The sequence below is a fragment of the Uloborus diversus genome, chromosome 1 (assembly GCF_026930045.1).
Source record: "Uloborus diversus isolate 005 chromosome 1, Udiv.v.3.1, whole genome shotgun sequence".
NCBI classification, from domain to species: Eukaryota; Metazoa; Arthropoda; class Arachnida; order Araneae; family Uloboridae; genus Uloborus; species Uloborus diversus.
Window position 1 is genome coordinate 179,172,513 of NC_072731.1, and position 22,205 is coordinate 179,194,717.

Genomic DNA, 22,205 nt, shown 5'->3' on the forward strand with positions numbered 1-22,205 from the left:
TATAATACAAAAAAATTTCTGTGTGGCGCGATTGATTCGGGGGGAGAAAAGTCTTTTGATCTCTCCTGTATTTTCGAAACAATGTAGTTATATGCATTTTTCCTTGTATTTTGTAGCTTTTTCCCTTGAATTCATACCCCCTCCCCCCATACCAGGAAAACTTTGAAATGACGGATCTGTTGTTGTGGCGACAGAGTAAAAAATGACTAGTTATTATTCGAGCTAAAAATACATCTTTCAAAATAGTAAAGTGTCATTAGGCTTTACTATACTATACTATACTATACATTAGGGCTATACTATACATTAGGGCTTGAGAACTTTGTATTTTCCAGGGATGACGTTTTACTTCATTTGAAAAAAATTAAAGAGACTAAGGCTCCAGGGCCAGATAATATTTATCCGAAAATTTTAGTTGAATGTGCAGAGGAATTAGCAGATGTAATCGCAAACATTTTCAATGCTTCTTATAATTCGGGGACAGTGCCAGAGGACTGGAAGCTGGCTAACATTACACCGCTCTTCAAGAAAGGGTCTAAAGGGAGTGCGGGAAATTATAGACCTGTGAGTCTAACTTCGGTAGTTTGCAAAATTTTTGAAACATTGATGAAAATTAAGATAGTAAATTTTCTAGAGACTAATAATCTATTGACTAGTTTTCAGTATGGTTTTAGGAAAGGTATATCTTGTGCAACTAATTTATTACATTTCTATGACAAAGTTACCATGGCTTTGGACAATAAGAAGCCTGTAGATGTTGTTTACATTGATTTTCAAAAAGCTTTCGATAAGGTACCGCATGTTGCTCTACTTAGCAAATTAGCTGATATAGGAATAGGAGGGAAAACTTTCATTTGGGTAAAAAATTGGCTGAGCGGAAGGAAACAAAGAGTAGTTGTAAGGGGAAATTATTCTAATTGGAGTGAGGTCTTAAGCGGGGTTCCTCAAGGATCAGTGTTAGGGCCTGTTTTGTTCATTGTCTTTATGAACGATATTCACAAAAATATTTCTGGGAACATGAACTGTTTTGCTGATGATGTCAAAGTTATGGGGACTGTAGAAAATGAAGAACAAGCAAATCAGCTGCAAGAGGATCTAGATCATATTACGGAGTAGGCTGATAAATGGGGTATGGCTGTTAATGTTGGGAAATGTCAAGTGCTACATTTAGGGCATGGAAATAAGTGTACAAGTTATTATTTGCAAGGTTCAGTCATTAGTCAGGCAGACAAAGTTACTGATCTGGGGGTCCTAATAAGTCAGGATTTAAAGTTTAGCCAACAGTGCAGCATTGCTAGCAACAAAGCCAATAAGATGCTTGGGTTTATCAATAGATCTATTTCAAATAAATCTAAAGAAGTTCTTCTGCCCTTATATAGAAGTTTGGTAAGACCCCATTTGGTGTATGCTGTTCAGTTTTAGTCTCCTTATCTTAAGAAAGACATTAATGTATTGGAAAGGGTTTAAAGACGGGCTTCAAGGCTAATAAGTGGACTTTCCCACTTAGATTATGATTCCAGGCTTAGAAGGCTAAAAATGTACAGTCTTGAGCAAAGAAGAGACCGAGGGGACATGATTCAGCTGTTTAAATTTATTAAAACGAAAGATGTTACGGGGCTAAAGTTTAGCACTGAAAACAGGACAAGGGGTCATTGTTTTAAGCTATTTAAATCTCAGGCTAACATGGATATTAGGAAAAATTATTATTTTAGCAGGGTAGAGGAACCTTGGAACAGCTTACCGGAAGAGGTGGTAATGAGCAAAGGAGTAGACAGTTTTAAGAGGGCCATTGATCTTCACTGGGGATTGTAAATTGACTAGGACCAGTCTAGCTGGGCCCAGAGCCTGTTGCTGGTCGTCACTTTTGTATTTGTATTTGTGGAGCTCTTAAAAAATAAAAAAAATGATGCTGAAATATATATATTTTTTAAATTCAATTAAAGTCACTTAGAGACAACCCAGGCTATTGCAGCAAATATTAAAAGAAAGTAAAAAATAAATGTTGCTATAAAATCAAGAAATTTCGCTCAACAAATATCGAGTGCTTATGCGATTAAGCGGCGAAGTATACTGCAAAAAAAAAAAAAAAAAAAAAAAACTTTTAATGCAGGAAAATTGAAATTTCCATGAAAAGAGAAAATTGATTCTTAAAACTTATATTCTGACAACGACAACCAAATTATCAATTATTTGTCAACCTACCGATTTAGTTATTGGAACCAAAAGCTGTATCCAGAAATCTTTTTGATTGTTATTTTAATTTATTATTATTTTTTTATTCACCTTGTAGAGGTGGTAAAGATAACAGGAGAGTGTCCCTTTAAGTTGGATGTAGAACATCCATACCTCCCCCGGGATTTTCTTCGAAAAATAGATATAAAAATCTATATTTTGAGGTCTTATATGGAGGATTTTGAGACTACAAAAATATGAGAAAAATAGCAAACAAAGTCTTTTAAAAGTTATGCATTCTTTTGCAAATCAAGATCAATCAAAATGAAAATTGCTTGTTTGAGAAATCTTTGACATTTTTTTTTATTGACAGAGAGGAAAAACGAGAGAAGAGAAAAGAGAAGAACATCGTCATTTGCTCATATCGACATTAGTATATGGTCTATTTTTGGTCACCCCCCCCCCTTCATCAAATACCCTACAGTATAAAATTGTACAAAATATTTTAAAAGAAATGGTGTTGAAATTCAGAAAACTAGAACGAAATAGTATTCCGGCCATTTGTGCAATTCATACTTTATTTTCTTGATAAGAGACAAAATTGAAGAACTTTTCAAGGAATTTCAAAAACTTAAATAATTTTCAAAGACTCTAGAACAGGAGGAGGGCAAATCCACCAAACTGACAATGTGGCCTGCCTTGGCTCTGGAGGGCCCTGAATTGAATTGAGAAAGAGAGCAGGAAGTCCTAATTTATTAAGGGTCTAAATTTCAAGTATGCTTTGCAGCTAAAGAGAACTAGAATAGCTTTTTCTGTGTTTCTTTAAATTTTCACCCGTTTAATAGTTTCAAAATTAAGAATAAAAAGACTTTGTTATTTTCCATTTCTGACATAAGCGAGGAAAAAAATGGTTTTTTTTTTCCACCCTTTGCAGCTCTAAGCAGTATACTAAATCAAAATCTATATCTATAACTGTCAATCTGTACATCCCTTGCTATATTTAACTACCTAACGATTCCAATAATTGGCACTTTAATAAGAGTTTATCTTTAAACTTATTTCTGTTTTCATTACTTAAAAAAATATTCACTTGCAAATATTTTTGTATTAAAGAATACACGTCTGTGCATTTATTTAGTTCACTAATAAAATCAAAAATATTTGAATTGATATTTTTATTAAAAAAAATATGCATAAAAAGTTACCAAAATCACCACTAATTGCGACACCTGATACCCCAGTGTGTGACACCTTATGATCCAGTAATTAGCACGTGTTAATAAAAGTGGAAAATCACTTTCTTTTTCACTTTTAGGTTACATACAAATTTTATCACATAAACATAATTAATGTTAATTTAAAGTAGATAATTTTTCATAAATTAATGTTAAATCACACATCTTGACGTTATTTTAAAGAAATAAAAAAAACTTGGAGTGGTGCATGGAAAAAAATATTGAGATTATTGCTGTTTCATTAGTCGGAATGCAATTTCGCTTTTATGAATTATAGCTGTTTCCTCAGAAAATGGAACATTCTAAGGGACCATAAAAAAAATGAACCAATTCTCTACAGTCGCAATATCTGACTGATGGCCAAACATATTTGTTTTTTATTGTTTCTCTTAAAAATTTAACAGTATATTCTAAAGGATTCAAATCAATAGTAGTACCCATGTAATTTGCTGCAAAAGTATCAGAAATCAAGCTAGTGACATATTGCACAACGCATTAGTGTTTATAAGGCACATGTGCCAATTACTGGAGACTAGCAAAACTGAATCACCACTAAATGGCATCCATCACTGTTTCAAACATCCAAAAAGGGGCAAAAACATATTTCTACCCACTCAAACCGAAATGGGAAGATTGGGCGTCGGGAACATTGGACGACGAGCACTTTGGGCCAACACACACATTGTGATCTTGCTAACCGCGTCGAGACGGCGGTGCGACAGGTTGCTACCAGGTCGACTGCCACAGAGCGACCGCAGCGTTTCCGAACTCGGTTAGGTGACGTCACCGGTTCCACCGCAAGCGTTTCCGAACTCTAGCGGTGGCACCACAGTCCTTGTTTTCGAATTAACCCTTTGGTTGCGTTTGACGACCTCAAGGTCGACCGGTGACTAACCGATTACTAGCAACAGCGTTCTATGATCAACGGGTTACCGTTTTAAGCTTTTGATTGGTTGATTGAAGCAAGTGATCATTAGCTGTCACTTCATATAGGGACTCTAGCTGTCACATAATCAACCAACCGGTAGCTACCAGTCAAGTTCGCCTAGAGTCCCTATAGGGACTCTAGTTCGCCGAATGTAAGCTTTGTAAATAAAAGCATTATTGGAAGATGTATTACAACAATCAAAGATGTATTACAGTATTTTAAGCTACCTTATTCGTTAACATGTATAAGAAATTGCGCTTCTGCTGACAATGGTAGATCCGATTTCTCTATCCTCATAAAATTCTCTCACTGATGTGGAGGGAAGGAGCAAAGGAACTTCAATAAACGAAGTGAAGTGAAGTGAAGATATATTTGTTTGGGACCCAGAGCCTCTTTCTAAGCAAAATAATATCTAATTTTTTTTTTCCGCATTAAAAAAAAATAAAATAAAAAAAAGAATTGCAAATAAACAGTTAACATTGAAGCACATCAGTTGTTTTTGTGTGAAAATGTTAAGGTGCTTGTTATTGCAACTCTTATTTCTTAATTATTTTTCGGGCGGGCGTCGTCAAGGAGCTAAAACTTTATTTTTTTAATGTGACGTTTAGTAATTTGCAATTTTTTCTCGTATCTACGAGCTTTGAATAGCGTATGCTTTTAAAATTTGTAATTTAAGTGTCTTATGTTCTAACAATTTGCAGTTACTTTCGCTTACGCATTTGAAATAGCCTTAGAGAAGTGCCTTTGTGTAAAAGCGTAAAACATGGGCAATATTTATACCGTAGGACCAAATGAAGCTTTGATAGTTTCTGGTGAGTGTTTTGTTTTAAGTGTTTTGTTTGATTCTTCTTGAAACTTTCTGGAACGTGCACGAAAAATACTTTTTTATGAAAGGACACGCCCCCTTTTGTGCACATTCTCACTTGTCAAAATTAAATTTAAGTTTAAATGTTTTTTTTAAATGAAAACTACAAAAGAAGTTTTTTTTCAACAAAATTTATTTTCAAAGAAATTTTAACCTATTTGGATTAAAACTGAGCAGCATTGTGTGGGTGATATGCTGTCCGTCCATCACCAAAAAAGCTACTGCCGAAATGTCTGCGCCTGTCTACTGCTATAGCAACGAGGCACGTCTCGATTTTACAAGGGAAGCTTAGTGTTGGAAAAACCTGTACGACTGCACAAAGGCAAGCACACGAGTAGCGAAATGGCGCCAAAAAGCCTTCCTGCTAACGAAGTCCATTTCTATGGCAGTCGACGGGGTCAGACATGACGGCGAGAGCTTTTCTCGTGAAAGACAGACAGTACAGTACTGATGCATCGTAATGTATGGATATATATTTATTACCGCAGTAACAATATTCAGATTTCAATCTGTCATATATATCGAAGAACCGTACTTAATTAAGAACTAATTGAAATAACGACTTAAAAATACATATTCATTGATATTTGGGCTTGATGAGTGGATCATGCCTGCCAATTTCTACAGATTTCCTAGAAGTTTTACGGATTTTTTTGCCATTTTTCGTTGACCTGATCACGAGCAAAGTTTTCGTATATTTTCATGCTTTGCAGAACAAAAAAAATTGTATCTCGCAAATTTGCTGCTATACAAGCATTTTGTGGACCTGGAAAGCAGCGCCACACCGTGTTCAAAGCCAACAGGGTTGCCATAAGAGAATTCACTCCTTGCATTCAGATACTCAGATAGAATACAAAATAGAATCTCGTTGGGTCAGATGAATAATTACGTACATCTGCGAATTTCCGACCGACAGAACTTCTGCGATGAATGCGCGAAAATAAGGTTTTATGTAAGTTCTACACATTCATGGATTTCAAGCCGTAATTATTATAGCAAAGTGAATCCGAGCATACTTATTGTTTTACGTTACGTCGGTAGTTTATTTCGGCTCTTTTGTATGATATTTTTTGACTTTAGTTTAAGAGTCATCATCATATACAAGAATTGAAAAAGTGAATAATTTTTCGTATTCGTTTTTTCGGTTAAATTGCTTGTGAAATAATGACATTGATGAGATAATTGATTTTGCATTGGTTCGGTTGAAGAAAAATTAATTGCATTTTTAAAATCAATATTAAAATATGTGTGCATTGTTAAAAAAAACATAGTTGTAAATGCATTCTATATTTTAATTTAAAAAATAATGATTTTCTTAATGCAAATTCAGTTTATGTCAGATTTTTGCCAAATTTGGCAGAGAGGTCCTTTGATGCTCAAGAATTCACATTGGGCAGTTTTCATTCACAATTGGAACCCCCTCCCACTGAGGGTTTCCTTTTCCGAATCCACAGTTTTCGTCGGATCTTTGCCGAATTTGGCACAGCAGTTCTTTGATGCTTAGGAACAGGGTTGTTTGGTTTAAACGACGTTGGTTTAAACCATGGTTTAAACCAATTGTTTTTTTTTTTAAACCATGCGTTTTTTTTAAAAAATGTTTTTTTTTAAAAAAAAGCCAAAAAAAAAAAAAAAAAATCCATTTTATCCCACATTGATACATTACATTGATTTCCCCACAAATATTGAAAAATGTAAAATTCCATTTATGCTAAGTTCCTAGCTAAGTTGCAGAGATAAATACTAAAATTGCGAAATTGCTTCTTCAAAATGTATTACAAGCTTTAATCGAAAAAAAAAATATTAATATATTTTTTATTTCATATATGTGCCATAAAGCAGATTTCAGTCAACTTCCATCATTATGCTTAATTTGCGTGATTAGTTAAGATTTACTAAGGATTGAATCTTTTATTGTAGATGCAATCCATTATATTGCTCACTCCTGTTGCAGGGGTGTGACATTTTTGCTCATTTATTTGCACTTTCCTGGAATTTTAACTTTGACTTGTAAGGTAATCAACAGTTTAACTTAATTGTTTGCACCTAAAAATTAAAATTTGTTCTGCAGGTGAACACAAATATTTTTTGAATCAAATTTTAAAAAAAAAGTTTATACTTCATATTATGATACATAATAGTTCTTTATATTATAATGTAGGAAGATTAGAAGACAAATTTTTAAAATCCCAGAACAAAATGCAAATGTATGTGTAAAAATTGAATGAGAAATATATAAATCTCCACATATAAACTACACTCTCCATTGGTGTTTTTTTTTTTTGGATTCTGTGTGCTCAAAAGATTTTGATTGGCTATACACCTATGCTGCTTTATGACTATTGGGTGCAGATAATTCTTAGTCCCCCCCCCCCTTTTGTTCATTAGAATTGGGATTTTGGTATTTGCTTTGCCTTAGCTAACCTGTGCAGTTTACAAAAGTTACTTACTCATATTGTTTTAAAAAGAATCTAATTCTGGTAGAAAAAAAGACCTAATCTGGCTTTCATTTAATGAAATCAAAAATGAAGCCAGAAAAGGATTAAGAGCTAAGTGTAAAAACTGGTCGTGACATGGAAGGGCAAGTTAAAAGTATAACTTTTACCTTTATTCGATAATTATTCATATTATGTTGGTTTTATAAAGTTTTTTTCTTGGATCTTCATTATATTTTATCTTAACCCGCATCACAACCACTTCTTGAAGTATTTCGTATCATAAAGGGTCTATATATACAAGCATACTAATATGTTAATCAAGTCAAACATTTCAATCAATATTTTCCCGCAGAAAGCTATTTTAATTATTTAATTTAGTTACAAGATTTTGTTCTTATCTCTTTAATTAATCAAGAAATTAGGTATAATGTGACTATTGAATAACTGTTAATTACATGGAACCTTAATTACCTTCCGAAAATTGTTTTTCTCGCAAATAGTATTTAAACCAAAAAAAAAAAAAAAAACGGTTTAAACCAAAAAAAAAACGTTTTTTTTTTTTACCAACCCTGCGTAGGAATTTTCATAAGTAGTTTTTCGCCTACCTATGAGAGAGGGGGGGGGGGACAAAAACACACCACAGAGGTTTTTCTTATGCAAATCCAGTCTACGTCAGATTTTTATAAAATTTTGCATAGAGGTCCCTTGTTACTCAAAAATTTACATATAGAGCAGTTTTTGTTCGCAATCGGACCCTCCCCCGCTCCTTCCGGGGGTTTCCTTTTACAAATCCACATTTTTCTCTGGATCTTTGCCAAAATTGGATCAGCGATTCTTTGATGCTTAGGGGTTTTCATAGGGAGTTTTTCGCCTACCCAATAGGAAAAAGGAGGGGGGGGGGGAGGGCGAGAACACACCACGGAAGTTTTCCTTATGCAAATCCAGTTTACGTCAGATTTCTGCAAAAATTTTGCAGACAGGTCCTTTGATGCTCAGGAATTCACATAAGTTATTTTTCATCAAAATGTGGTGTATGGGGACCTCCTTGGGGGTTCAGAAAATCCAAAATGATTACGAAAAAATCCAATGATGTATAAATTTAAATTTTGAGTCGTAAAACTTGCCTGCCCTCCCTTTGTCTTTGAAAAATCAATGGTTTTTTCATGCAAGTGGGCATGGCTTTTTGCTGTTTTCAATTAAAATTTGCATTTCTTGCCCACGGAATGCACAAACCCCTTTCACAGAAAATTTCAAAGTGTGCAGCCAATTTTGATATTTTTAAAACAAGTTTTGTATTATTACACTTTTTTTGATGAGTGACACATGTTGATCGTCAATTTTAAGAATCTCCTAATCGATAATATTGAAAAAACAGCAAATAAAATTGAAAACATATGCTGGCTTCAATGTGGTACTCAACTAGCTTTCAACTTGACATTTTTGCTGGTGGCCTCAATATAAGACTCGAGAAAAATAGTGTTTTTTTGCAGATTTTTAAAAAAATTTGAAGGTCTGCTTACCTTTAAGCTGGAAAAAGTCGAAATGAAGGGCCTGAGTGTCTAATTGGTTATATTTTGTAAAGATTTTAGTTTCAGTTTTTTGTGGGCCATTGCAAACCATTCTAATGATATGTAACCCTTTGTAAAGCAAAAGGCTTCAAATAATATCTTATAATAGCATGTTTGAAATCTAACTTTTTTACTTTCTTATCATTTATCAGAATTTTCATGGAAAGAGGCCTTTTGAACAAAGCTAGTGTAACAGTAATTTAAACTGCGCAAAATCTTGACCAGCACTGCCTACTTATTACGCATGATTTTTTTTTTTTAAAACTCAAACTTAGTGCACAATTAGAAAGAGATTTACTGTACAGTTTGGTTTCAGATCCTCTGACTCTCGTCAAATCAGACCACTCACTATCAGAGCTATTTGCCAGTGGCGTACCTATGGACTCTAATGTCCCTGGTAAACTTTAGGGATGGGGTCCCCTCTCCCTCCTCCCATGCACCATCTCATAAAAGTGGAATTAAAAAAAGAAATGCATTAGTAATTAATTATGAAACGTTAATAGTATTCCTTCTTGAACCGAAAATAGGAATTGACTGAGCTGGCAGTGTATTTCATGTATTTCTGCCTTAGCCCTGGCTATTGGGCGGTAACTTACTGAATATACCTGCCTTGCCTTCGAGTTGAGCGGAACCATTGCTTCGATCACTCGTCTGGTCAGTGCTAATTCTGTATTAACCCCCTCTGTTACATCTCATGTCCTCTTTGTTACACTTTTTATATTCATATTAAATAAGGTTTTGATTTAAACATTTCTATGGATTATTAATACTTTGAAATATTTTGATTTAGAAAAAAATGCCAAGTTTTTTTAAAGAGCTCCCATGCATAGACTTTTGCATAAGTTATAGTACTTGTCAAATTACATTGACATTTTTTGTCCATTTGTTATATACACATTTTATTAAATTATATAGCATAAATGAGAATGTTTCAGTTTTAGGTCAGTTTACTAAACATTGTTCTTTAAAAAAGAATTTTTTCTGTTTTTTTTGTCTCAGAAAGATTTATGTATTCTTTTAAAGCAATATGTGTGTTTGATCCCCTCTGTTATGCTTGGAACTCCTTTTGTCAACCTTCTCTTATTCTGATTCTATAGTCTCCTGTAATTTTCTGCTATGTATTATGTATTAAACCTTTTATGTTCGCTCTTAATGACTTTGAAGCGGAAATTTATGATTGTTGTAAAAACTACAAAAACTGATCTCACAATTTTATTGATAAGTATTGCTTGAAAAGGAATCCATCTGATAATCTTGATATTTTATTCCTATTTTAATTATCTTAAAATTTCCTACTTTTTGAAAATATCTACAAGCTGAAACTAATACACAATTTTAAATTAAAATTATATAAAGGTTTTCTCCTTTAGGTGGATGTTGCGGATCTTTGGATAAGCGAACTGTTGTTGGAGGCTGGGCATGGGCATGGTGGCTTGTCACAGATGTTCAGAGGTAGAATGAATATTTTTTGTTTTATCCACAATAAATACTTTTTAATGAATCTAAAAAATAAAAATCAACAAAATAATTGTGTTTTATATGTTATTTGGTATAATTTATTTAACACTCTTAAAAGCTTCTCTAATGCATTTTTGTACACATGTGTTAGTGTTTCTCCCAGACTAAAAAGAAGGTAGGGTTTTTCAGATAAAAAAGCAGTGTTTAATAGAGATTTCACAGTAGAAAAATCGCTTTTTCATTGTTTTCATTGTTGCTTCTTTTTTATTGTTTTGTATACTACATGCACAAAACCCAAACTAAACTGAAAAAATTCAGATTTACAGTAAAGCCTCACTATTCATATGCAATTTGTTCCAGAAGACAGTTTGAACAGCAATTTGTATGAATGGCAAATCTTTTCTTACATATGACATAAAGTAAATTGGATTAATCCATTCGAGACTACAGATGATTACTTTTTTAAACCTATGAAAAACAATAAACACTGTAGACCAGCGGTTCTTATCTTAACCCATGGGCCATGAACACTGGTCAATAATCTGAACCAAGATAGATCTTGAGATCTCAATTTCCGTTTTTTTGTGAAAATTCTTTCATTAAATGTACTGTCACTTAAAAGTTCTCCCTGGCTCGTAACCAAAAAGGAACTTTAAGATTCAGATTTTTTATATTTCTTAGGAAATTTCCCCTAAGAAATGTAAAAAATATATCAACTCCCTTGTAGGGGAAAAACAGCGTCAAAAATCCCATGGAGCGGTAACTTTGATGACTTGTTTTTGAGTGGCCAGCTAAGTGAATGCAATGCAATTTTCTTCCTTAAAAATTATTTTCAAAATTGTTCTTATACAGTATATCTATATTAGTGGTGCAGCATGGGGGAGAAGGGGATTAACATCTCCGGAACTCTTGTTTATAGCGCACTGTCAATCCTAATACGGTATAATATTTGCACTGAAGGACAGTTATGAGCAGATGCCCCCCCTCCCACCTCAAAGTAAATTTTGGCTGTGCAAGTAATATATAGTAGTTAGTGGGCTCAATTGTATTTTCTACAAAAGTGGTGGGCCACACAAATAAAAAGGTTGGGAACCACTGCTTTACACAGTACTGTACATGAAATGCATGAATTGAAGTTCAACTATACTTTGTTTGTACTGAGGTGAGCTGATGGCATGAGTAAAATGTGGAAAGGAGAAAAGGAATGTTTGAAAAAAAAGTTACCTTCCATAGAAACATCAGGTAACAACACTTCAAGTATTTCCTTTCTTTCAAGTGTTTATTTCTTCTGTCTCTTTTTTTGCCCTCGAGGAATCTTGGAGTTCTTTTTGAAAAGAAACTATCCAATGTTTCGGAGGATTTTTCAGAAATTTTCTAAAATGATCAATAACGTTGTTGAACAAGTTGATGAACCTGTTAACCACATCATTGTTATGATGCCATTTTCTCCCTGTGATGATGCAGGTCTTTAATTTCTGTGCTTGAAATGTTTCTCTTACTACTTTCCTTCTTAGCTGAAGAAAGTTCAACCATTTCTTGCACTTTGCAGTTCTTGGAGTTCTTCAGGTGTCAGCTCATTTCTGTGGTCTTCAATCAACTCCTATAAGTTTCATTGTCTGAATCATGGAGAAGTGTACAAATGACAAGTTGAATTTTTTACTTGAACAAGTTGGACGAATAATGAATAGTACAAATAGAGTGTCTTATAAATGGTGGGGTTCCACTATATAATTCAAATTGAATTCTAGTGGATGAGATAAATGAGGAAGTTAAGTTTCAAAGCTATGAATCTTTAATTTTGCTTTGCTTTATGTCGTGTGAATCTTCAATTTTCTTTTATGATGAAGTTTTGTGAAAACTTCAAAGGGGAACCGAGAACACATTGAGAAATATAGGAAAGAGGGCAGAGCCCTTCAAACCTTATCTTTAAATGGGCAGGGGGCAGTGCATTCTTAAAAATACCTAAGTTATACACTATGCGTAATTTATGTTTTAAATGTTCACATTAAATCTCATTATCTTTTAAACACTTATTTTGGAATGATGGACAAATTACTCAAGTAATTACTTTTAATTTATATTTCTGTAAATACATGAACTCAATTCGCATTTATTAAAGTAACCTAACTTAATTAATGTTTTGTCACAGATTATCTTTAGAAGTCATGACACTAACTCCTCGTTGTGAACATGTTGAAACTGCTCAAGGCGTCCCTCTTACAGTCACTGGAGTAGCTCAGTGTAAAGTGATGACAGAAAAAGAGTTTTTGTCTACAGCTGCTGAACAGTTTCTCGGGAAAAAGGTTCATCATGTTGAATCTGTAATTTTGCAAACACTAGAGGGTCACTTGCGAGCCATTCTTGGTAAAGTGTATTTTTGTTTATTTATTTATTTTTTTGAAGCATTGTATGTATAGTCATTTTATGAAATATGCTTTTCTATTTCTTTGAACATTAGTCGGTGCTAAATTCATATTTAGCTTGCAGATTTTTTTGTGAACATTATTTTAGTGTTCCTATAAAATGATAATTAAACATAATAAAAATGAGCTCTTAGCTGAGGTGTATGGCTTCCAAAATTATATGTGGTGATCAGGCTCGGCTTTTGGGGTAGGTGACCTAGGCGGCCACCTAGGGCGGCAAATTTTGAAATTGAAACATATTTTTAAAAGTATGACTATCTGTTTCAACGTCATAAAATTCACTGCTTCAATGCTAAAAAGAAATAATAACAACTTAGAGCGTGTACCAATGCTGGATATGCAAAACCACAGTTCGGAATTTAACATGAAATTCAATTTAGCTCTAGAGGTGGCAATTTGCATGACTTAAAAATCTTTTAAAAATATTAATATCTGTTTCAGTGCCATGGGGCATGCTAAAACTCCCATAGTTCCTAGCGCGCCAAGGCAGATGTTGGTGTAAGTTACTTCCGGCTATTCCTCCGCATTCGTCTTGTCATAAGAACACTGAAAAGTTTCAATGCTCTTTTAGATCTTCCGCGATATTTTTTTCGGTAAAAGTTTTATTTGAATATTTTTTTTAAAACATCAATATATTTTTACCATAGACGTACTAGGGTCAGTAATATTTTTAATACCCTTTCTGTCGCGAGTCCAATTGAAATAACTGAATGTGTTTCCCATCAGTACAATAAGCTTTGAGCGTGAATCGCTATTTTCTACTAATACCAAATAAATAAAGGGATTTCCAATCTGAAATGTGCATTTGTCTAAGTACAGATACATATGCATGCATATTAGAAAACTTGTTTTTTTCCCCCTTTAATTTAAATTTTATACATATTGTTTTTTACTACTAGTGGTGAAGAAAATTAAAAATTCAGGTCAGAAAAGATTAACTTCGATGTTTTGCATTTCATGATTTTTTGATGTCGATGTTTAATATTTTAAGGGGGAAAAAGGCATGATGACATCAAAACTGAGTATTAATTGTTATGATGATAGAAAGAGCATACTGCTTACAAGGTCCGTTTCGTTTTGAAGTTTTCTATTGAGTGTAAATTGAAATGGTTAAGAATGGATATGATTTTTTAAATTTACAATACACAGATAAAATAAGCAGTAAATACTACTTCTACTCCACCTCAGAAGTGTACATATATGGTTCAAACCATAGTAGTTTTTTTTTTTCATTTTAATTTGTTTATTCATTCGCATTATTTAGTATGAATATAACAGAGTATCTGATTCAGTTGTTTTCATTAATAATTTTAATTAATATCTGAATATTTCTATTACTCTTAACTAGTGTTCACATTTTTTTCAAAAAGGGGCAGGGTAAATTTCTCAGAGAGGGCATTTTCGATTTAAAAAGGGGCACTTTTTAGGAAGTAAAAAGGCACTCGGGGATGACCCAGTAGGAAGTCAACACAAGGGGTGCCCCCCCAAGAGCAAGGATACATACCCCTCCAAAATCAGGAAGACCCCCCCCCCCCGCTCGGCCAAAAAAGAAGAACGTGAGCTTCTAAAAATTTCCGATTCAGCAAATTTGTTGACAATAATGCAACATACTTTTTTTTTCTTTTTAAACAACACTTAATGACCCCCTATTAGATCTAGGTATGAGTGCATGGTCGTATTTAATAATTGGGTCAAATTTAAGTTGAGTAAATTGCGAATTTCTTCTTCCTAAACAATCGGGTTTGGAGTGATCCTGAAGACACTTTTGTGACATATTAAACCATGTACTAACTATGTGTATTACAGTCATGAAATTAAAAGGAAGAAACTCACAGAAATATACTCATAATTTTCAAATTCAGATTAAAATTATATATCTAGTGATCTGGTCTAATCAAATTGTCTTGGAAAATATTGATAGCTGATTCCCTTATGCATAACATCAATAGGAACATCACTTAAGTTTTATGAAAGTTGTTTTATAGATGTGGTACATCCATCAATAATTCATTTTTATGACACTAAGTAACTCTCAAGATGTAAGCAGAGATTGTTACATTTTCTTTAAAAGGACGTTCTGGGCAATTCTATGGTGTCGGACGTAAAAAATGAAGAAAAATTTCTCAGTTTTAATTCTATTTACCAAATATAAACTGTTCCAAAATAACCAAATTTATTTACAAGATACTTACTACATCCCCCGTTTTCCAAATCGTTCCCCCCCCCCCCCCGCAAGGGCTCACCCCTCCCTAATTATCGCAAAGACCTTCCACTCAAAATAAACAGTCCCCCCCCCAAAAAAAAAGAAAAATGCCCTCAAACAACCCCACTTAAAAAATTTCAATGGCGTGGCTCAATCTGCGCTATGAACCCCCCCCCCCCAGGGGGCACCCTGCTGAAGTTCACCTTTTATTACTGTGCTTTATACAAATAGCCAATCAATAAAAGAAACAAAAATAAATATGCGAAAAATATTTTTGTATTTTAGTTCAATATGCATAGTATTGTACACTAAAGTGCGAAAATAAAAAGGTTCGTAAACCCAAAGCAGAGATTAAAAGATGGCTATACGATTACACTAACATGGTAATGTTAAGCATGACATGCGACGCATGCAGCATTAAGGAATTATGCACTATTACCGTGTTTTCAGAAAGTTATTGCTGAATGTTAACGGTTTTGAACAAATGAATGAAAATAATTGAGGTCTTCATGCTTTGGTTTACATCATGATATCATTGCAAACTGAAATATAAATTTTGTTCACAGTGAATGCTTTTGCTAAGAGATTTTTTAAGACAGCTGTTTCAAAAACATTTTGGGAGTATCTCCAACAGCCCCAGTGGCAAAAAGTTTTGTAGCTGTCTGCGAAAAGCTTTCATCGACAACTACATAATCTGTCTGCAAAAATCGTGCATAGTTCAACAACTCTTTGGGTCAATACCTTTCAGAAAAACTAGCTTCCATAAATGTATCACGAAAATTGCCTCCCGCCTCTGTATTGTTGTATCGCAACCTCCTCCTCTTCCCCACCACCATTTTTGAGACTGGCGACATCCAATTCTTTCTCTTTGGGCCAATGACTTTCAGAAAAACTTAACTCCCATAATTGCATCACAAAAATCGCCCCCACTCCTCCCTGCATAATTGCATCATAACCCCCCCCCCATGCCCTCCTGCACCATTTTTAAGACTGGTAACATCCAAATTCTTTGTCCTTGGGCCAATATCTTTCAGAAAAAAATAACTCCCATAATTGTACAACAAATATCCCCCCTCTCCCATTATTGTATTACAAAAATTTCCCCCACTCCCCCCTGGATCACTTTTGAGACTGGCAACTTCCGAATTCTTTCTCTTTGGGCCAATACCATCTAGAAAAACTAATTCTCATAATTGTATCACAAAATTGCATCCACTCCTCCTTGCATATTTGTATCCCAAAAATCCCCCCCCTCCGCCCCATTTTCGATACTAACAATCCCCCAAATTCTTCCACTTTGGGCTAATAACCTTTCAGGACAACTAAGTCGCACAATTGTATCAGAAAAAAAAAAGGCTGTATTCAGCTTTATTTAAAAAAAAAAAAAAAAAAAGGAACGGTTGGACTTAACACCTTCTCCTACGCTCATCAAAGATCGTCGCAATTAGAATTTCGATTATTGTTCGGGAGACTGTCTCCGTAGCCCAAAAAGAGCGTTTTATTAGGACTTCACTTGAATAGGGGAAAACCCCATCACCAGATTCCACGAAGATGACGTCATGCGTACACTCCGTTGCCGATGAACTTCGGCGTGCGCGTAAAGATTGCAGAAAAATAAAAAGGAGAGAGAGAAAAACAAGAGTCACATGTGATTAAGAAATAGGGAAAAGATCGAAAATACACGAAATTTTCAAATAGAGACATAAAGAGACTAATTTTGAAAAATAGCGATAGTATAAAGAGCTTCCCCGTGGCTTACAGCGCTGTGCTAGAATTATGCATGTGTAATTAAAAATGAAAGTGAAATAAAGCAGCGTAAATAAATAAATCAAATGGTTATAGAAGGGGGGCTGAAACTTACATTTTCAGGAGAGGGTGGGGATTCTAATTTAACCGAATGAAATTTCTTGAACGATGCACTTATACCATACTTACATTATACTTAATTAGAAGAAAATCATCCAAAAAAGGAAAAGAAAAATCAAATGTTATGATTTAGATTTGATGAATAAGGACCTTTTGGGGAGATCTTGGCGATCTCCCATCACTGATTCACGCCCTTTATTCACGACATGAATGATATTACGATATAAATGCGATTGGTTGCAAATATTTCATTTAATAAATATTTTCCTGAAAACGATTGTGGGGAAAGAAACAGTGCAATATTATAAAGCAATAAATTTAAAAAAAATCGCCGCGATGTACCCTTTCAATGAGAAATATAAAATACACACTTATTAAGTCAATTTTACTTTTGTTAAACATATGAATTCCTCAACAGTATTATTTTTCGATCGATCTGTAGTTTTGAAATTAAAAAAGTGGAGGGGCAAGGAGTTTTGAGAAGTGAGATTGAGTTGTCCCGATGTGCGAACCGCTTGTAGCTCCTCCTAAATTAAACCCCGGCTACGCCATTGGTCAACGCCTAAGGAAAAGCAACTGAATACAGAGTGCTAAAATACTGCACGCGTTTTTGCCACATGCAATCAAAAGCACGTGTTCAAAGATTGCTGCAAATGAAACTCATACTTTAAAAATTAAATTTAACTCTGAATTCTCGATAAATACCTTTAATTTTGTTCACTAATTTGGAATATGGAAAATTGTCCAAAAGCAGATGTTGAAAGATTGTTGCAGCAAATGTGCTCAACAAACGAAGAAAGCAAAAATCAACTTTCATTCACGATTATAATGAAAAGAAAAAAAAAAGAAATTACTCATACTATTTGTTTCGTTTGGGACACAATTAAAATTTTAAAAAATGATGATCACAACAAATTGCAATAAAATACTTTCGCATCACCAAGGTTCGCACTTCTTGCGCAAACTAGTTCCTTTTTCTATTTTACTTTTTAAATCTTAAGTTCATTTATGAAACATTTTTTTCCCCTTTCTTTATTTTATTTTGTAGAATGATAATTTCAGGTATGTTAAAGAGGAAATATTGTAATTCAATTTCTACTTTATAACAGCACGTGGCTGCTCCGATTTTCGACACTAATTGAAGCGATGTCGATCCTAAGATAGTATTAAAAATTAAAGTAAAAAAAAATTCTTGCACTTACTTTGACCATATCTACTATTTTCTTACAGAATGCTCCTTCCTTTGTTCTTGCATCTTCCCGTTTGCGATTCATAGAAGGCATGACGGAAAAAATCAGAATAGCAGTCTCAGAAAAGCGTAGGCAGAGATCGGACCGCAAATTCGCGCTGGGTCGGTCAGTTCCCGCCCCTCCCCCTCCCTCCTTCCATCGACGTTCGATGGGGAGCGAAAGCGCTGACGTCATGATTTTGAATCTTCCTTTCGGACATCGTTTCCTCCTTTCTCCCCTTCGGATATCGTAAATATAAATTGTTTGTACACCAGTAAAAGGGCAGGGCGCATCATTAAAATTCTACTGCAGGGGCAGGGCGCGTTTCTTCGGGTCTAAAGAGGGCAGGGCGCATCAGCTCTTTAAAGAAAAGGGGCAGGGCGCCGCGCCCTTTGAAAAACGCATAACGGGAACGCTACTCTTAACTTCAAGGTTAAAATTTAAAAGAAGTATTTATCATTTATATTAGTATTTGGAAATTTCTTATTTGAGTTTACATACATATTAAGTTCGTTTTCTTAATTAACTGAAATCCCAATCAGAAACATTTTTATCTCTTTAAATTATTTTTTGTCTGTCTTTAGTTCATAGTCTTAGTTATGAATTAGCCTTTTTGGAGATTGAATAATTTAATTTTTAGTAAAAATTTAAAAGTATAAGTATAAAGTTAATAACGGTCTTTAATGAGGCATAAAAATCATATCTTATTCATCTAAATCATATCGTTCATATCTAGTTCTTTTTCAGTTTGATATACAATAAAGTTGTCATTCTATCTTCTATTGTCAAATTTTTCACATTTAATGGGGAAATAGAATAATAATTTGAATAAAAACGATTAAAAGTTATTGAAATTATGTATAGTTTGCTGTGTGTATGTGTACGTAAAGAAAAAAAAAGAAGAAAATGAAATCTTTGACAAATATGAGAGCGGTAACGTTGTTAGGTTTTCTTACACGTTACAGTTTGACCATCAACAAAAGAAACGTACATTCAGCAAAAAATTAAGCTGCAGCATATGAATGTATTCTAGTGTAAAATATTGCAGTTTTGAACGTCGAAATAAAGATATAGATAGTTTTATAAATAAATAGTTACTAAATAGTTGTTCTTTATAATGAGAAAATATGCAACTAAAATGTAAGAATATTTTACGTTAACTGTAGAATTATGGAAATCTCACCTTTTTTTTTTTAATTTGATAGTTTTAACCAAGTTGTTTGCGTTCTAACCATCATTTAAGTACTATCTATACTTCGTGGTATTTAATTCAGCTTTGGATCCCTGTTTTAATCTCCATAACTTTTAGTTTTTCTTTCAAACTTGAAACATCAATCTTTTTATTTGTTATACATTCACTTTAAAATTGATTTAGCTCCAGAAATAATTATATTTCTTCATCGCGTATGCTCTCAAGCACATTAACGGAATGACCGGAAGTAAAGAATACCAACTGTACGTGTTGCGCCACCTGGTGACAAAGTTTCTCCCAAGCATGCCCCATTAGTTGCACTACTTTAATGTTAAAAAAGATAAAAATATATAATAAATATATTTAAAAGGCATACCAGTGCTTGGATATGCAAAACCTAGTTTGGAATTCAACTAGCAACTCACTTTAATTTTAAACATTTTAAAATTATTTTTTTTGTTAATGTATTATTATTTTATATTATTATTATCATTATTCAATGGGAGGAGGATGGCACTTGTCAATACTGCCTACAGTGGCAGAACTACTAGAGCCCACCCTGGTGGTGATACAGTTGCTTGGGCACCCATAAGGAGAGAGAGGAGGTGAGAGCGGTGGCTCTGATCTACCCTAAATATTAGTACTGCCAATTTTTTTTTTTAATGAATTTTGATTTTGAATATCAATATATTTCACCATAAGCCATTAACAAACGACTGTTATTAAAAATTTCTTTCCTTAAAATTTTTTATCTTGCCCTGAATTTGCTTTCAGGAGATTACTGCAAAATATCATAGGAACAAATTTCCACCTGTCTTCAAAAGAAAACAAAAATATGGGTCCCTTTATCCATTCAGTTTGTCTATTTCATTAAAAAGTATTCCACTTCTCTTTTTTCTCATACTTTATAAACAGAAGAGAATCTGTAAAAAAAGATTTTTTCCCCCTTTAAATCTTAGCCTTAAAACATAAAAAATAATTTCTGCCTTTTATCTAAAATTATACATATGTACAATTGTTATATGGTTACAGGTCCTTTTTCTAATTCAAAAATTGTTAGTTTTTGGGGTAATTCTTCAACAAGTCGTAAACTGATATACATGTACAAAAGCTATTTTAGTTTTAAAATGCTACAGTACCCCATACTTACTAATACACACAATTTTTAAACTAGAATAAATTTTGCCACATCTTTTCATAGATGAAAATGGTTTAAAAAGGCTAAAATATGGTGTTGTTCATGCCTGTGTTAAAGACATAGATGCACATGTAAAACATATGAAACATAACTGAAAAAAAAAAAAAAAAAAAAAAAAAAAACTAGTCTCAAAATTGTAAATGAAATTTAAATAAGAAGAGAATAAAGAGCAGAGACCCTAATTAGGCTCAAGGTTTTGAAACCTTTTTCTATCTTACCCCACCTTTAAAAAATAAGCCTTTGGTTAAGGTTTTTGGTACTCTTGGGAAATTTTATGCGATCATTCTTATAACTTTGTAATCAATTGTTGTGGCATCATACCATGTTGGGTGATGAGATTTGAGACTCTTCACTCTCACCAACTACTACATTGCTCAAAATTCGTATCTCGCAAGATTTCCCTTCAGTATGCATCATGAAATCGACAGCATGTGCAGTAGATAGAAGGAATTCGGATTTGTTTTCAAAGACTCCACATTTTTGTAATCCCCCTTCCTCCAAATTGCTATTTAGGTCTCGCTATTCTAAAATCAATATAAAAATTGAATACTTGTAGAAAGCAGTTTTTAATGAATTACACACATGTTTTCATTCACTTTTAAATTTTTGCATACATTTTAATGTTAAAATTAAATTAAAAGTTTCAATATTTATTAGGTACACTGACTGTGGAAGAAGTTTACAGAGATCGTGATCAATTTGCATCACTTGTTCGTGAGGTTGCAGCACCAGATATAGGGCGAATGGGAATAGAAATTCTGAGTTTCACCATCAAAGATGTTTTTGACAAAGTTGAATATTTGGCATCTCTTGGAAAGGCCAGAACAGCAGCAGTAAAACGAGATGCTGATGTTGGTGTTGCTCAAGCTGAGAGAGATGCTGGAATAAGAGTAAGTTAGAACCAGTTGACACAATTTTGAAAATTTTGTTTGCTATTTTTTACAAAGAAGTATTGCATTAATAGATATAGATTGAATCATTGTTAAAAAGTGTGTGTATTTTTGTTGGATATATTTAGATCTTATTGAGTTAGTAGCCTACAGCTAAGCTGAGAATTAGGCAACTCATTACCAACTGAATTTTGAGGAAGTGGTCTGCCCGAAGAAAATAAAACATGAATCATTTTAACATTGGAAAACATTTATTTAAACATGCATTAGTAAAAATAGTTATAACACAATAGTTTAGTCCTCAAAAATGTTAGGTATGCTAAGTCAAAAAAGTCTTACAGTAAGTCCAAGTTGAATCAAGATAAACACGCAGGATGTAAATGTCCTATCGGCTTATTACCGTGAATTCCGCATAAGCAGAAGGACAACACCACAATTCGTCACAATCGCTCGGTAGTCAGTTCATGCCTTGGACACCAATTCACCACATCCAGGTAAGCCATGTAGATGGACTCGCTCCTTCCCTTAGCACTGAAGACTAAA

The 22,205-nt window shown here is 33.7% G+C and overlaps 1 protein-coding gene across 1 annotated transcript in view; it reads left to right on the top strand.

Moving 5' to 3' along the window:
• The first annotated feature begins 4,717 nt into the window (after window positions 1-4,717).
• LOC129223358 (flotillin-2-like) overlaps window positions 4,718-22,205 on the top strand; it is a 29,334-nt gene continuing 11,846 nt past the window's right edge. The window contains exons 1-4 of the mRNA XM_054857937.1: window positions 4,718-5,147; window positions 10,574-10,655; window positions 12,811-13,025; window positions 21,430-21,662. Of these exons, the coding sequence (XP_054713912.1) occupies window positions 5,099-5,147; window positions 10,574-10,655; window positions 12,811-13,025; window positions 21,430-21,662 (579 nt within the window). The 5' untranslated portion in view covers window positions 4,718-5,098. The remainder of the gene's footprint in view (window positions 5,148-10,573; window positions 10,656-12,810; window positions 13,026-21,429; window positions 21,663-22,205) is intronic.